Source organism: Caretta caretta, chromosome 6 (genome assembly GCF_965140235.1).
Source record: "Caretta caretta isolate rCarCar2 chromosome 6, rCarCar1.hap1, whole genome shotgun sequence".
Lineage (NCBI taxonomy): Eukaryota > Metazoa > Chordata > Testudines > Cheloniidae > Caretta > Caretta caretta.
Window position 1 is genome coordinate 69,115,267 of NC_134211.1, and position 17,918 is coordinate 69,133,184.

Here is a 17,918-nt window from a genome sequence, read left to right on the forward strand (position 1 = left end):
TATGAGTCCATTTATAAGCCGAGGCAGCAGCCGCAGCAGCAAGGAGGAATGCTTCCGGAACAGCAGGTATTCCAGAGGACTGCTGAACACCCGCTGGGAAACGTCTTTTGCAATAACCACTTGCAAAAATATCAACATGTAAAAACAAATTACAGTAGTAGGAAGTACTTTCCCCATAGTCCCATCTGCACAGTAGATGCTACCATGGTGGGGGCCACAGTTATAATAAAGTAGTCCCCCGGCGGGGCTTGGCCTTGCACTGTAGCTAGGAATTAAATTTGTAAGCACATTTAGCAGGTATGTCGCATGGGAGCAGTTATCCTAGTATTACCAACATTCGAATATGCTGTAGTGTGGATAGGCTCCCACGTTAGCTACTAGCCGTCATATTCGTCCCAAGTAGTCAGGGAAAATAAAACAATAAATCAGACCACAAGTCACTCCATTGACAGTTGTGTTCACATTAAGTTCCTGGGTATAGAAATTCATTCTGGGTATCTTGGATAGGCCCCGTTCACAACTAAGACATCCTCAAACACTATGCTCTCTACACTACACTTGCAATAGACCTGTTCACTTACTGTATTTGTCAGCAACAAGTCTGCCTGCAAAGGCTGGAAAATTATTTACTTCGTAACACAGACGAAACGGAACAATCTTCAGCCCCATTGCTCAAAGCGAGCTGAAACTTAGCAAAGCGAGTGGTTGTGGGCCACCCACACTAGCAGACAAACCATTTCCAACAACAAAGCAGGGAGACCAGTGGCTGACAAGTCATCTATGTATGCAGTCAGGGGTGGGCAAACTATGGCCTGGGGGCCACATCCAGTCCTTTGGACATTTTATCCGGCCCTCTGAACATTTTATCCGGCCCTCGAGCTCCAGCCGGGGAGTGGGGTCAGGGGCTTGCCCCACTCCATGCGTGCTGTGGCTCTGCACGGCTACCTGAAGCAGCAGCTTGTCCTCCATCTGGCTCCTATGCGTAGGGGCAGCCAAGGGGCTCTCCGCATGCTGCCCCGCCCCAAGCGCTGCCCCTACAACTCTCATTGTCTGGGAACCACGGCCAATGGGAGCTGCAGGGGTGGCACCTGTGGATGGGGCAGTGTGTAGAGCCGCCTGGATGCACCTCCATGTAGGAGCTGGAGTGGGGACATGCCGCTGCTTCTGGGAGCTGCTTGAGGTAAGCGCTGCCTGGAGCCTGCACACCTGACCCCCTTCTGCACCCCGACCCCCTGCCCAGCCCTGATCCTCCTCCCACCCTCCGAACTCCTTGGTCCCAGCCCAGAGCACCCTCCTGCACCCCCAACCCCTCATTGCCAGCCCCACCCCAGAGCCCTCACCCCACCCCCCAGCCCGGAGTCCCCTCCCGCACCCTGAACTCCTCATTTCTGGCCCCACCCCAGAGCCCGCACCCCCAGCTGGAGTCCTCACCCTCTCCCGCACTCCAACCCGCAATTTTGTGAGCATTCATGGCCCGCCATACAATTTCCATACCCAGATACGGCCCTGGGGCCAAAAAGTTAGCTGCAAAACCACTGCATACAGGGGTGGGCAGTGTCAGGCCCAGGATATTAGAGAGACAAGCTGGGTGAGGTAATATCTTTCACTGGACCAACTTCTATTGGCGAGAGAGAGAGAGAGAGAAAGAAAGAGAGACAAGCTCTCGAGCTTACACAGAGCTCTTCTTCAGGTCAAGAGCAGCTCTGTGTAAGCTCAAAAGCTTGTCTCTCTCACCAACAGAAGTTGGTTCAATAAAAGATATCACCTCACCCACCTTGTCACTCTAACAGTTGTCTATGACAGCTGATTTGCATACATGGCCATTTTCTGCCTACTACAGAATCTAACCATCAAGGTGATGCTATTGAGTGATCACACCAATGTGTAACCTTGATTTGAGGGGAAAATAGCAGCACAAAGCTAGGCTTATCATTCAGATCTAAACTACAGTCAAACTGCTCACAGAGGGTTCAGAGGTACATGAACAAACCGAGGCCTCTATATGTTTGCTTGGTCTCTGGAACATTTCACAACACACCCAAGTCAAGATGCTGGCTATAAATTAGGTCCAGAAAACCATTCCCGGCACGACCAGCGTGCCCTGCCTTTACCCTTCTCCCCTCTCAGCCACACAGTGCCAGGGTATTTGCACTGCTGATTGCACATAAAATACATCTCAGCAGCTTAACGGCAGAGCTACGCAGCACAATCTGTGGATTATCAACTAGGAAGATTATCCTCCCAATGCTGGAAAGAGATGGATTCCCAGTTCTCAAAAGGAGCTCAGGGGTTCATGAACAACAGTGTCCAGTGGGAAACTGCACACGTGTATATAAGCATGAAATATTTGCCAAGATATGTTGTTAAAAGCATTTTATGCTGTCCTGAGCCCCAACAATTCTAAAATGACATGTAACATCTCTAACAGTGTCCACAGCCCCAGCTATAAGGGCTTTGAACCATTTTTTGAAAACATAACTTGGACACTGTTTAAACATGGTTCCAGTCAACCTGGTTTCCAATGACCGCAGATATAGGCTCCAAAATGAATGGCCCCAACTGAGGCTCAATCACAACTTTTGACAGCCCATTTGAAAACAGCCAGGCTCCGTTTGTGTTGGCCATCCAAACAACATTTGAAATTACTTTGTCTGCGGCAAGGTGTAAACCAATTTAGAACAAACAAAATACTGAGTATTTGTATAGCATTTTATCCATAGACCTTGAAAGATATTACAAGATGTGGTAAAGTACCATCTTTATTTGACAGGTGGGGAAACTGAGGCACAGAGGGGAGCGAGCCAGCCAATGGTAGATCTGGGAAAAGAACCCAAACTTCCCAATTCCCTGATCAATACCCAATCCGTGGGACTATGCTGCTTCCCTTGGTTCAAATCCCACTTTAGACAGGGCCCCTGAAACCCCATCTATAATGCAACTATAACCACATTTGGGGTACTTCTTAAAACTAGTTAGAAATGGTGGTGAAGACTGGACTTACGGTTTTCAGGGACACGATTAGGTCCCATTTAGAGTAAAACTTGGAAACTATGTAGTAAGCAAACCATAGGACAATCAGACTGTAACTAGGTCCCCTGACTGTATTAAGAGTTATAGCACAGAAGAGGCCTAAACCAATACACTACTCCCCTATTTAACCCATCCTTCCAAAAAACGGTAATACCAACTCTCCCACCCTTAGGGGGACAGCCTGCATTTTAAGGAAATAATAGGACAACCATATGAGAAACAGACTGCCCTATATTTTTGAGGGCTGGGCTGCATTTAAAAGTTTTGCCAGCAGAGATACTTTGGTTCAGAGTGGGAAAAAAAAATAAAATAACCACACTCACAACTGACAAGCTAGACCAACAAAAGCCCTAGACCTGGTCTATGCTACAACTTTTAGATGCAGCTAGTGTAGACACCGTTATATTGTCAAGAGAGTCATTTTGCCAGTACAGTTTATTTCAGGCAGGGAACTGGTCTCCACTATATTGGCAAAAGCACTCTTTTGCCAGCACAAGCTCTCTCTCTCTCTGTTAGGAGGCATAATTATACCAGCAACCCCTTTCTAGTGTAGATAAGGTCTAAGACAGCACCTTCCAGCGTCATCCACGTACTCTGTTTACTTTGGTACCATCATCACACGCTTATACCACAGTGCATGGCCCGTTCCCAAATTACTGCTGACAAAGCGTGCCCTGCTTTGACACTGAGAACAAGCCATTGCCACCAAATAAGGAGACAAGCCTGACTAACAGAAGGCTTTTCCCTCTGGAAAAAAAAAAATTCTATTATTTAACATTTCCATGATGACAGCGCCTAAGAGTCTCAGTTAGGTCACGCGAGGCATTGTCGAAATACACTAACTGTAAGGTTCCTAGGGAAGGGACTGTCAGTCTAAGGCCCCGACCCTGCAATACCTCATGCACATGATGCTTAACTTTATGCACTGTAAGTAGCTGTATTGGCTTCAATGGGATTACTCACAAAGCACAAAGTCACACATGTGTAAAGACTTGCAGGATCTAGGCTTAAAAGACCCCTGCTAGCCCGTGAGAAGAGTCACTGGTGGTAGTAGCACCGGAAGTGCTGGAACGGGCAAGGCTCTCCCGGCCACTAGCATGCTAATTAGACCTGCTCCAAATCAATTTGGGGAATGGTGTTAAAAACACTGCCCCGTCCACCAATAGGAAATTTTTACCAAAACATCCCTTCTATAAACAGACCTTTACAGGCCGTTGGCCCCTTACACCATTCATCTTCATCAAGTGTCAACTTCAAAGCCTTCAGGGAACATTTAAATTCTAACGCTATTATGCACAGGAAATGTTAAGCACAGCCACTTTCAGTGCTGGCTGCCCTCTTCTTCTGGGCTCTAGAGCGGGGAGGGGTTTTTGGAAGGGTCGGGAGCCATTGTTCTCCACAGCTTCTAATCAAAACCAAATACAAGGAGAGAGGTTAAACCAATGGGTTCCTCCTTTTATTCATCTCAGAGCTCCAGAAAATGGTTTGCTCTCAAACTGAACTGATTCTGACAAGTGGTTCTTTTATCAGAAACTCTTATATGTGCCTGTTATCAAGACATTAGTTAATGTTGTGACTAGATTTCCATTATAAACCCAAATTTCACCCTCTTACTTCCAGAAGAAAGAGGCTTTCTGGCTGAAATTTCTCATGAGTGCTCTCTGGCCAGAAGAGAATTTTGGGGGAGATTTCAGAATAATCCAACAGGGTGTTTGGAACAATTATTTTCTAAATAAAAAATTGTTTTCATTCTTGCAAAAGTCATACCCTTTATTACGGCTGGAATGTCATGTATCAAACTCCATTGAGCTAGAAATTCCATGTTAGTTAGCAACCATTGGCCTCATTGACCAATGCCACACTATGTTGGGGAATGTGTGGGATTGACTTTCAGAGCCCCTAGCCTGGAAACAATGCATCAAGAGCAGTCCATAGCCTCATCTACAGTACCATTTCCTGTAAAAGCTTCCCTTTCCATTGAGGTCGTGGCAAAATTACAAAGCTTACATTAACAAGGTTCCTGGGACTGCCTCTGGCCCTCCAGTCTAATTGATATGCCTCTTACTGTACTTGATATTGCTGAAAACCCATCTCATTGACGGCTCCCAAATTGTTAAGATCAGTGAATCAGGGTTAGCAAAGGTGGAAATTGAATTTTTTTAAACATCCGTGATCTCACACAGAAAGTGAGCTTAGCCTGGTGGTTAAGGCAATAAATTTGGCATCAGGAAATCTGGATTCAATTCCGAGTTCTGCCACAGACTTCCTGTAGGACCATGGATCTTAGGAACGCTGTGTCTCAGCTCCTGTAAAGTGGAGATAACAATTCTGTCTGGTCTATTAAGTTCTTTGAGATAGGGACCACCTTTTACTAGGTGTCCATAAAAGGCTCAGCACAATGGGGCCTGTGGGGTGCTACTGTCATGCAAATGATAACATTAATGAAGCTTTAGAGAGCTGTGTAAGCTCAAAAGCTTGTGTCTCTCACCAACAGAAATTGGTCCAAAAAAAAAAAAAAAATTACCTCATCCACCTTATCTCACTAATATCCTGGGACCAACATGGCTGCTTCACCACTGCATGCAATTAATGAAGCTTTGTCTACACTAGCATGGGGGGTGGGGGGGAAATAGGTCACTGGTGCACCACAAAGCTCCATCAGTTGTACCAATGGCAGGTGCGTAGACAGGCCTTCAGTATTTTTACTATTATGCGGTCTAGAGGTGATCAAGACAAGGTTAAATGGCCCTGTGGTACTGAAATTCCCAATCCCTGCCTCCAAATCTCCCACTGCTGTTTTCACAAGTGCTAGCATAACAGTGGGAGAATTGCTGAGCCAGGATGTGTGCCAGCCTCCCTGGAGTTCTCATCTTTCAAAGTGCAGAGAACAGGTTATGTCTGGGGAAAGAACTCCATGAGCGGAGGGAGGTTCTGGTGACTGGTGCTTTGCAGGAACCCTGGAGGACTTCATAAGCCACATAAGAGGCAGATGAATCAGACACAATGAAAGCTTGAAGCGGATGACGCTGGGGGTTGATTACTATTACAATAGTACTGAAATCAGAATGCCATTCTGCTAAGCACTGTAAAACACATGGTGACAGCCAATCCCTGCTTTGAAATCCAAGAACACTGGCTACATTTCAACAGCTGGAGAATCAATATCATGAGGGATAGTGCACTCAGCTCAACTCCAACCGCTTCTTCCCAGAAGCAGTTTGGCCAAAAAGCGGTGTAGTCTCATTCCACTCGAGTGCAGACACCGCCCTATGATATAACATGGTTGGGTCCACACTACGACTAACAGCCCTGTATGACAAAGGGTATCAAACATGACCAAGCCCACCCCTCCTTCAGTTGGCCTTGCATGTATCTTTCTCGCTTTTTGACCAGGTCTCTAGCAGAACTGAAGGTGCTGAACTCTTTGGAACCCGTCCGTGCCCCAGTGAGACAACAACCGAGGGAGGCAGGGGCTGTATTTTACATCTCAGGCTCATTTTCATAGCACAGAGACCACATTTAGGACCTGGCAGGCTCCAAACAGTTACTGTGGTAAGCACCAAGACTCAGCCCAACAGCCAACACAGCACCTGGGTTGTGAGGACCAGGCAGAACCTGTCGAAGTCTCACAAGCAAGGTTATATTTCCAAGTTCCACACTCTCTCCAAATGCCATTTGACGAACATAAAGGAGATATACAATCAAACAATACATGGTTTAAGCTCTGTAAGAGATCATCCAGGCAAGAAGTGTGTGAGCACCCAGAGCATGTAGCAACCGTTAAAACCCACACAGCAGATGACCCTGTTTGTGTATGTTACTCATGCTCTCTGCTCCTCACTTGTTAACATGACATCCCTCCCTTCCCCTAGCAAGAGGATCTAATCATGGATCTTACAGACCTTCCTCCCAGGTTAAATACGGGACATTCCGGGAAAAGCCCAGCATGGAGAGCATGTCCCCGGACTGGTATAGAAGGGTAACCGTACCCTAGCAACACAATCATTGTCCTACAGGAAGGACTACATAGCTACTTTCCAAGATCCAAAGGGCAATATCTTTTCCGTATCCAGGCAGAATCCATTCGAAAGTGCGGAGCTCCTACAACTCCACTTGAAGTAAATGGGAGTTGCAGATGCTCAGCATCTCTAGAATCAGACTCTTATTCTAACTGTAACAAATGCACAAGTTTGTTCTACTGCCTTGTATCTTCCTTGCTCCAGGAACAGGAAGTGATCAGTGCTGGAGTTCCCTAGCAAAGAAACATTGTTATTGATTAACCTTGCCCTCCCCCTGCAAGTACAAACTGTGTTTGGCTTTCACGCTGCTGGTACCCCAGCATTTCAAGGTGGTGTATAACAGGTAGCACAGAGAGGAGAAATGTGCATGTAAAAATGTTAACACAATGAACAGCCTGTCAACTACAAGCAACACGTATTTATGGGTTATATCTAAAGGAGGCAGCATGGGCCAGTAGATGAAGACCCAGCCTGGGAGCCAGGAAACCTGGGTGATATTCCCATTTCTTCTGTTGACTCGCTCTGTGGCCAAGGGAAGTCACCAAAGCTTGGTTTCCTCATCTGTGAAGACGGGGCAATGACGCTTACTCACCTTTCTACTGTGCCTGGAGATCTACAGATGTGCCATTATGAGATTTATCAAAGACAAACACACAATTTCCTTTCGCCTCTCTCCTGTGCGGCCCAGGCTTCAGAAACAGCTGACTATGTTCTGTGGATCTTCCTTTCTAGGTACAGACGTCACCACGACATGAACATGCAAAAATTTACTTTGGAACAAGCAACACTCTTGAGAAGGCATATACGTCCTTTACAGTATTTGGATGCAGCCAACAAGCAGGAGCTCCCAAACTTGGGCTCACCCACGTCCTCCCTGGCCAAACTTGACCACGACATAAGCTTGACCCTCACCTTCCTGAAGGAAAGACTAGGGGGGAAGCTGGTCTCTAAGCCCCCACTTCATTCCAGGCCTCCTTATTCCATTCATACAACATTCCAGAATCATCTGCACAGCCAATGGCAGGGAAGAGGAGCTGGTGATGATGACAGAATGCAATGCAAAGAGCTCTTTCAGGAACTGAAAGCATAACCCCAGGGCATGTCTACACCACTACACCACGGGCACTACAGTGGCACAGCTGCAGCTATGTCACTGTAGTGCTGTAGTGTAGATGTTTCTTACATTGATGGAAAGGGGTTTTCTGGCACTGTAAGTAACCCAGCTCACGAAGCAGCAGTAGCTAGGTCAGAGGAATTCTTCTGTCAAGGTAGCTGCATTTACACTAGGGGTTAGATTGGCTTAACTATGCACTCAGGGGTGTGAATTTTTCACAGCCCTGAGCAACACTGCTAGATTGAGCCTGGGTCTGCATGTAAAATTTAAATCAGTGTCACTCCGGATGCCTGCCAGGAACAAGAGTCCAGGATTGTCTCAAACAAGCTCTCTTCCGTTGCAAGACACAGAGCCACTAGAGACCAATCCCAATGTCCAACTTGCTTTCTAAAATACCGTGCATTGGGAAGTCAGTGTGGGCTGCTGCAGGATCAAGGCTTTGTCTCAGGATTTAAGAGGAGTCCTGTCCCCAAATAAACCCCCACCGGCACTTCGCTGGACTTCAATCATTGAAAGAAGCATTACATTTTTAAGCATTTAACTTTCCAAGGCCTGGTCTACATGCAATTTTTGTACCAATTTACAAATATTAGTTTAGAAATAGCTCGAATTCAAAAGATTAACACCCCCCACTCCCCCTTTTCCCAGGGTGGACACAGTTATACCAATATAAACGTGCTTATGCTGGTATAGCCTATTCCCAACCATTTAAGCACCTTTACACACTGGTTTAACTGCAGCCACACTAAGGATTTCACCAATTTAACTATATTGGTTTCTAACCAGATACACATAAATTGGTACAAGAATTGTGTAGACCAGCCCTAAGATACCACAGTGATCAGTGCATTATAGTACAGAGACAGAACATACTGCTGTTCTAACAGGCCTAGAGATCTATATGAAATCCTCTGTTCAATTAATAGGTTCCCTCACTGCCCTGCCAATGTTTCTCTCAGGGATCATCAGTGGAGATAGGTGGGAGTTCAACCCCCAGGCCTATTCAGTGCTCAGCCTCTCTGCTGAAATTTCTAACAAGGGTGCCTACTGCAGGGGAGGTTTTGTGGACAGCCAGCCACTAGAAACTGGACTAAGACCAACACACTTATTTCAGATAACTTACTAGCCAGCCAGCAGTAAAAACTGCATTCACTACACTCAGTGACTTGGAGATGAAATGCTACATATCCTAGGTCTGGGCTTGTTAATCTCAAAGAAGGAACTCAACAAAGGGACCTAAAATGGAAGCAGGGAAGGAGAAATGGAAAAGGTGGCCTAAAAGTAGAGTTACTAAACAAAAAAAACAAAAACAAAAGTTAAATTCATGATTTTGACAAATGAGGGCTTCGTGTTTTGTTTTTCCTGCTGTTCTGGTTTGGTTTACAAACAGTTTTGCACAAAAAAAAAAATAAACACTACATCCCATTTTTCAACCAGTGCTGCCTGAAAGAGTTTTCTGTTATTTTACAATTGCTCTTTTTTTTCCTAATCTTACAAATATCAGGACTATCAAGTTGGTCTTCCCTGTTTCTGTGGGAAGTCTCCTTGGAGGACCAGGGTACAAACACGTCCTCTTTACAGAAGAGACAAGGGAGCTACAGATTTAACAAATAAGTCTTTTCCCCTACTTGTTTGCCAAGCACTTGAGTTTTAAAAGTTATCAAGCTATTTGTGTTTTAACAACATTCTGACTAAAATAACCTCTCTTCCAACGGCTCGGATTTTGCTTGCCTTGGTACTTGTGATGTCATATTCCCAATAGTTCACTAGCTGTCCATAGAATTTTCTACAAAAAACAGCATAGACAACGACCTTTCACAACACCCACCCCCACACAGACACCCCACACACACCTTTTAAGCATTCATAAAGCAACAAAACCAGGTCACAAATCCAGTTTTTCCTTTTTTTGCAATTCCCATTGAGCACACTGCAGGTTGTTCACACCCCTCCTGCAAAATGTTTATTTGTACTTGCGCCCACTCCTCCTCTCAAAGCAATACAGGTTTCAGCAGAGCAGTCCACTCACAGCCGGACCACTTTCAGCACAGGATTATAGGTCTGTACCACAGATTGGAGCCAGCTGGCACAAAGCTTCTCCTCCTCCTCCGGCTCCCCTGATCTATTCAGACCCCTTGCACAGGCATCTCTAATCACCTTCCAAAGCCCTGGAGACAAAGAAAGTCCCACACCAGCCTGGGAGGCCTCACCCACAGCCCTAGCTATCCTTAGCAGATGGCACGGCCTCCCCTCATTGGGAACACCACAGCACTCGTATATCAAGGCAGTTGTTTGCTGCAGGTTTTTACCAATTCTAAAAGAAGTTGTTGGAGGGGCTTTAAGGACTCAGCAGAGGAGATGTGGAGCTGAAGGGATCTCACTTTTCTCCTACACCTAGTATGGTCGTCCCACGGCCCTTTGGGGATATTGGTTGGTAGCTCCTCCATGGGACTATGAGCACGGGCATGTACCTGGCAGGTTCACGAACTCCCCTGACACTGTCCCTTTTGTGGTGAGAGGGAGACCCTGGTGCATATCTACATAGAGTGTGTCAGGTTGCAGCCCTCTTCCAGCTCCTCCAGACCCTCTTATGAGGTTCTGGCTGCACTTTTCCCTGCACTTCCTGCTCTATGCGCACTCCATCCCTGGTCCCCCAAAAGTCACAGGATGTCCTCGCCATTCATCACTCCAGGAGAAGGAAGCTGGATGTGGGGGGTGCTCTGTGACTGTGAGGTCTATTTCCATTCCCTTGTCAATTCATGTCTCCAGGCAGAGTTCCTCTGGGAAGAATCCAGTGAGTCCCTGGATGCCTTTGAGAAGCGGTGGGCGCTGTCAGGGGTTCTCTGCTCCGTGTCCCACTCTGGATCCCTCATTATCAAGCTTTGACCTCACTCTTTTGTCATCCCCAGAAATCACTAGTCGCCTGGGCTCCGTGGTTCTGCCCTCTTACCTGAGAGGGGCAGGCCTCCGCCCACTCACCCCATACTAGTAGTACACCTAGTGTGGAAGGTGTGGTCTCTCCTTCCCGGTATGGGACCAGAACAACAGTCCTGCTCCCTCCTACATAAGCATACAGCATTCACCAGAAAGAGTCGGCCAATCACTGACATAAAGCCCGTACACCACCATACTCTGGTGTTACTTACGGCTTTGCAACAATACACATGATCACATGGCATGTAACCCTTTGAATGCTGACATTTTCCAGACTGCCCAATGTACAAGTGCAGAGAGTTAACTGTCTCCTGGGAGCAACCTTGCCTGTTATCTGGAGGAGGTCACTGGACAGTGCACAAACAAGGGACCCATTTAGGAGTTACATGTTTAACACCATCATTCAATGCCAATGGATTTACAGTTGCGCCTTCCAGTAGAAGGAAGGTGCCTCATACAGCTTTATGGTGGTAGAAGTTGCTTGTTACCTCAGGAAGGCATAAGAACATGCATGTGGCAAGAAAAGGCATCTCCAGGGATACATACAAGAAAGCATTTCCTACTGGACCTCTGACAAGGGACCACATCCTGTTTGCCTGTGTACCAACAGTCCCACTGAAGTCAGGCAAGGAGACGGAGTTCAAAGTCAGATTAATTATACCAGAGGGCAGGCACACCGAAGCCATTTGCCCAGAGCACTAATATGTAGCATTTCAGGACAATAAATTGCTTCCACTCACGTTCTCCCCAGAATGAGGAAGGATCAAGGAGATGCCACAAGAAGCAGCCCCTACTGCCTCACACAGTTGTTTCTCTGCATCTCACTGACCTATTGCACTGATGCACTTGTTAATAAGATACCAAAACCTAATTTAATGGTGTGGGATGAATCTGTCATTCCCTGCAGGGATCAGACAACTCACAGTGCAAGTGCATTGGCAGAAGTACCTCACAATACTCAACTCAGAAGGATACAATGAAGCTCTTCTGAAAGGGCTGAACTGGTACAAGGGTGTGGCTAGAGGTTTACCTAGCAGCCGCTTCCAGCTCTGAAAAGGAGCAGGCAGTGTTCAGCTGAGCCTGGATACCTTTTCCATTTACTGAAACTGAATCCCAAGGGGTACAGCACACGTGTCCTTTTTTATGGTTTGAAAAGTTAGCAGTGGACACAGACTAACCAAGAACTCCTCGTCAGCAGATAAAAAGTGTGGTCCATCGGCAGGCATCAGAGTCCAGTCAGGCTGTTCTGAATGCAGCACATACACCTTATACACAAACAGAGAGGACTCTTCCCCCAAACAGTTGGGAGGAAGCAGAGTACTGTTTATCCTATAGCGATATGGGGGAGGAGAGGAGAGGAGAGAAGAGAAGAGATCAGAATTGGGCTTATTGGTAATCAGCAGCTACCCAGAGAAAGCCCATCCCTGATCCACACTTTTAAGAGCAGGATTTCGCACTGGGGCAAACTTGACAGAGAGAAAACATTTAAACTAATTTACTTCACCTGCAGTTGTATGCGCCTTCTTCGCTTCTGTGGCTAGATTTCTGAAGCTGTTGCTTTTCAACAAACACAATGATAACACTTTTCATCCAACAAATTTCACATTTATTAGTGATGCCTCACAACAGGGAGGACTAAGTGGCCTTATTTCATAGATGGGGAAGCTGAGGTATGTGAAGCTTAAGTGATTTGCCTGAGGTCATGCAACGAGTCAGTGGCAGAGTCAGGAATAGACGTCAGTCCCCTGACTCACAGTCCCCCCTGCTCTAACCACTAGGCAATACCGCCCAGCCTGGTTTCTCCTTCTGTTTGACATGCAATTAAGTTATCATCCTCTTTTTATGACATCAGTCAATTCCAGAGGAATGCTTGTTTCTGTCACGAATTCAGCCTCCTGACTTTACTGATACCAAGAGGAGAATGGGCCACGAGGAAAAACTCCTTTCCCCCATCTCCCCCCTCACCCCCCCCCGGCTTGTTTATAAGCTAAAACATCCCTGAAAACTATTCTTGCTACTTTTGTTAATTATAAAAACCACACAAAGTAGGGAAAGTTAGTTCAAGGGTTCTCACACTTCTCTGGCTCATGGACCACATCTGAGTAGAGAATAATTTCACAAACATCTCCTCTCTGATCTGTCATCTTACATTTCTCTCCCATTCACAATCACATAAACAGGCACCAACTTTTCCAGGCGCCAGTGGGCGCTCACCCCGGCCCCGCCCTCTGCCCCACCCCACCCCACCCCACCCCAACCCCTTCCCCAAAGTCCCCACCCCAACTCCACCCCCTCTCTGTCCCTATTAGACTCCTTCCCCAAATCGCCGCCCCAGCCCTGCCTCTTTCCAGAGCGCGCCGCATTCCCCTCCTCCCCCCCCTCCTTCCCAGCGCTTGCCGCCACAAAACAGCTGTTTCGTGGCAGGAAACGCTGGGAGCTAGGGGGACAAGTGGGACACATAAAGCCCTATGGCACCTACAACAATTCCATGCATATTTTTAGTATTTATGAAACAAGGAGGAGCCAGCCTAATGGGACCAGGCAGCTCTCTGTGAATGACCAGCAAGAGACCATTGACCAGAGCGTAGGAACTACTGGACCCATTTAATATTCCCCCCAAAGTAAACATTCTTAACATGATTTATTCTGAAGCTGCTACATCAATTACATCCAAGCTGTGCAAATACAGTGCTTCCGTAGAAGTGACTTGGACTTTAGTGAGATTCAGAGACACAGTTAAGGTCCTGTTTAATACAAACCAAAACTATGCTCCAGTTGTACTGGGAGATACTGTCATAGTAGGCCAGGTGTCCCAATATGGCTGTATTTTTAGCAGACAGGGCCTTAGGAAACAAGGTTAAATGTGTTGCCAACACATCGCTCACTCACCTTACTGCTGATGTCCTCTCGCTTGCTTCTAGGCTTGCTCCTTCTCAATTTAATGGATGGGGAGCGAAGCAGGTTTTTTATCCTGCTTGTTATCGTAGATCCTTCAACCGACATCATGGCTGGGTGAAGGGAGAGTATCACCCCACTCAAAAACAAACTCCAGTAAATCAGCCCAACTTTGTGGCCAGGACGCCCACGAGCTCAGGGCCAACTCACGCTCCTTCACATGTCTCTCACTGACTCCGTTTTCTGGGGACTCCCCACTCTGCTTCACCAGAACTCGTGGGCTTCTGGGCCAAGGTGCTCGAGTATGTTTTCAGGTTTCTCCTTTGCAGATGCTAGAGCATCAGACCAGCTCTAATCTAAAAAACAAGGATTCATGGGTCAAAAAACCATCCCCAATAAATTGTACTTTTGTATTTCTAGGGAATGCAGAATGAAAACCAGACACCATATAAGTCTTTGTGGGATATGGATGGATGGGGTATCATTCATTCATGGTGGCAAAGAAGTTTTTTAAAAGTTGCAAATGACAATTTTGTATTTATTTGTAATTTACAAATCTAAAGAGACACCATTTTGATGCGTTTGACAAGAGAAATTTCAGGATTTAAGTACAGTATTAAACACAGATACTTTGATCCTGCAGTTGGATCCAAGCAAGCAGCCCTTTGGAACTCACATGGAGCCACTACAGTCAGCAGGAGTTCATCCACATACATCCAATTGCAGAATCAGTGCCACAGACTAGTGCAGAGGCCAGGGACCATTTCATTTTCTGTGGTTTATAGGATGCAGAGCATACTGTTGGTGTTTAAATAAACAATAACAAATACAAACTATAAGTCACACTAAGGTACCAAGAGTAAATAAGAGACAGACTGCTGGTGTTTTTAAAGCTCCCATAAATTTACCTCTGCTTTTTAATATGATTTTATATTTAGATAATGTACAGTATAAAATATTACACACACACACACCTCTATTTATAAAGGAGGTTAGCAAGGAATCGTGACTGCTGGCAAGGACTAGAGATCTCAAACCAAACCTTCTACACCTTTGCCCAAGCCACCGAGCTGGAGGGGGTGGGGGGAGAGACTCAAGTCAGGTTTCTAACTGAAGTAGTTTGCACTAAAATATCCTCCTCGCTTTCATACAAGATGGGGGGAAGGAGGGGAAAGAATGCTAGAGTCAGCAAGATCGCGAGCTCTTTCAGAGCATTGCCCACTCATTATGCAGAAATGAGATTGTGGGGACGGGGTAATTTGGTTCGTTTTAATTAAATCAAAACGTTGCCACCCCAAAAATAAAATAAACTTTTCAAGCAGGCGGTTGCACGGGCCGATTTCTATTACCTTGGTGCAGCAGGAGCGGTGTCTGCTGGAGGGGGCGGGGGGCAGCAGGGAAGTGCGATTAAAAAGGATTTATCCAAGGCTCTGTCCATCCAGCCAACCTTCCCTGAAAGAAAAGCCAGCTCCGAAGTCGGCGTCCCTGGTGTCACGGCTTTGCAGGCATCGGCACTGGTACACGGGGAGAGGAGGAGCGAGACCCAAACTGCAGCGAGAATCCGGAGTTCGTCACCACTTCGGAGAGGTTTTTAAAAATGCGGGGGGAGAAGTGCGGGGAGGGGATGGGGGAGGAAGATCTGAGGCTCGGCTGGCGAATTTCCCCGCAGCCTGTAACGGGGCTGAAACTGACCAGAGTCGCTGCCCCCAGCCCCCTGCTCCGTATCCTCCCCCCGGGATCCGATCGCCTTCCCCGGCTGGCTCCAGCGTACCGCCTGCGCGCTCAGCTGTTTCCGCTCTCGGAGTTCCAGGCTGGCTCCCGCTCGCATCCCCCCGCGGCAGCCCCAGCCTGTGCGGAATCGGATCGTCTCTGCTGCTGCAGCAGCCTCTCAGCGCTCACACACAGCCCCAGCCAGGCGGCTTCGCTGGGCTACGGTGGCTCAGGCAGATCAAAACGCGAAACTGACAGACCCAAAAGGAAAATAAATAAATAAATAAATTAAATAAAAGGTCGGGGGATGCTTGACATTGCAGAGAGGGAGGGCTGGGAAACCCCGCAAAAGCGAAGGCTGGCGCAGAGGTTGGCGGCTGCAGAGCTGGGGGCGGGAGCAGCGGGCTGGGATGGGCAGAGGAGGAATTAGAGAGCGATTGTTAGATCTCCAAGGGAGAAGCAATCTGTACTTCACCCTGGGGGTGCCTGATGACGCCTTTGCAGGCCATGAGCCCGATCTGTTCTGTTCTCTATAGGGTCTTATACCACGCGCACCTTCCAGTAGGGCACTGTGCATTGCATCTGTCAGGGGGGGTTGTTCACCTCCAGTTTCCCAGACCCTGGCCTCTGCCTCAGCAGCCAGCCTCCTCCCTGCCTCCCATTCAACTGGGCACGATTGAACCCACCAGGGAGCTTGGGCTGTTATCTGAGAGAAGGGGATTCCACCCCTGTGGGTATCATGCTGCCCCAGCCGCAGCCAAGAGGCTCAATATTAGACCAGTCAGTGCTTCATTTGTAATGAAAGAGGTGCTGCGGGTCAAGCTATTTTTGTACTTTCATAACTGAGGTGCCAAACCTAGAGGTGCCGGGCTCAGCCCCAGCAAGCCCTGGCACAAAATAAGTGCTGGAGCCGGATGGTAGTTGGAAAGGAGAGGAGAGGAAAGTGATCAGGAACAGTCAGCATGGATTCACCAAGGGCAAGTCATGCCTGACCAATCTAATTGCCTTCTATGACGAGACAACGGGCTCTGTGGATGAGGGGAAAGCAGTGAACATGTTGTTCCTTGACTTTAGCAAAGCTTTTGACACCGTCTCCCACGGTATTCTTGCCAGCAAGTTAAAGAAGTATGGGCTGGATGAATGGACTATAAAGTGGATAGAAAGTTGGCTAGATTGTCGGGCTCAACGGGTAGTGATCAATGGCTCCATGTCTAGTTGGCAGCCAGTATCAAGTGGAGTGCCCCAAGGGTCGGTCCTGGGGCCGGTTTTGTTCAATATCTTCATAAATGATCTGGAGGATGGTGTGGATTGCACCCTCAGCAAGTTTGCAGATGACACTAAACTGGGAGGAGAGGTAGATACGCTGGAGGGTAGGGATAGGATACAGAGGGACCTAGACAAATTGGAGGATTGGGCCAACAGAAATCTGATGAGGTTCAACAAGGACAAGTGCAGAGTCCTGCACTTAGGATGGACGAATCCCATGCACCACTACAGACTAGGGACCGAATGGCTCGGCAGCAGTTCTGCGGAAAAGGACCTAGGGGTTACAGTGGACGAGAAGCTGGATAAGAGTCAACAGTGTGCCCTTGTTGCCAAGAAGGCCAATGGCATTTTGGGATGTATATGTAGGGGCATTGCCAGCAGATTGAGGGACGTGATCATTCCCCTCTATTTGACATTGGTGAGGCCTCATCTGGAGTACTGTGTCCAGTTTTGGGCCCCACACTACAAGAAGGATGTGGAAAAATTGGAAAACGTCCAGCGGAGGGCAACAAAAATGATTAGGGGACTGGAACACATGACTTATGAGGAGAGGCTGAGGGAACTGGGATTGTTTAGTCTGCGGAAGAGAAGAATAAGGGGGGATTTGATAGCTGCTTTCAACTACCTGAAAGGGGGTTCCAAAGAGGATGGATCTAGACTGTTCTCAGTGGGCGCTGATGACAGAACAAGGAGTAATGGTCTCAAGTTGCAGTGGGGGAGGTTTAGGTTGGATATTAGGAAAAACTTTTTCACTAGGAGAGTGGTGAAACACTGGAATGCGTTACCTAGGGAGGTGGTGGAATCTCCTTCCTTAGAAGTTTTTAAGGTCAGGCTTGACAAAGCCCTGGCTGGGATGATTTAGTTGGGGATTGGTCAGGCTTTGAGCAGGGGGTTGGACTAGATGACATCCTGAGGTCCCTTCCAACCCTGATATTCTATGATTCTTTGAT

The 17,918-nt window shown here is 47.3% G+C and overlaps 1 protein-coding gene across 4 annotated transcripts in view; it reads right to left on the reverse strand.

The window, feature by feature from the left end:
- MAPKBP1 (mitogen-activated protein kinase binding protein 1) overlaps window positions 1–15,954 on the reverse strand; it is a 123,384-nt gene extending 107,430 nt beyond the window's left edge. For 2 of the 4 annotated variants that reach the window (XM_048854331.2, XM_048854329.2), the window contains exons 1-2: window positions 15,342–15,744; window positions 13,987–14,348 (exon numbers count right to left, since the gene is read on the reverse strand). In XM_048854331.2, the coding sequence (XP_048710288.1) occupies window positions 13,987–14,103 (117 nt within the window). In that variant the 5' untranslated portion in view covers window positions 14,104–14,348; window positions 15,342–15,744. The other 2 variants (XM_075129689.1, XM_048854332.2) reach the window with 2 other exon arrangements.
- Window positions 15,955–17,918: the final 1,964 nt, after the last annotated feature.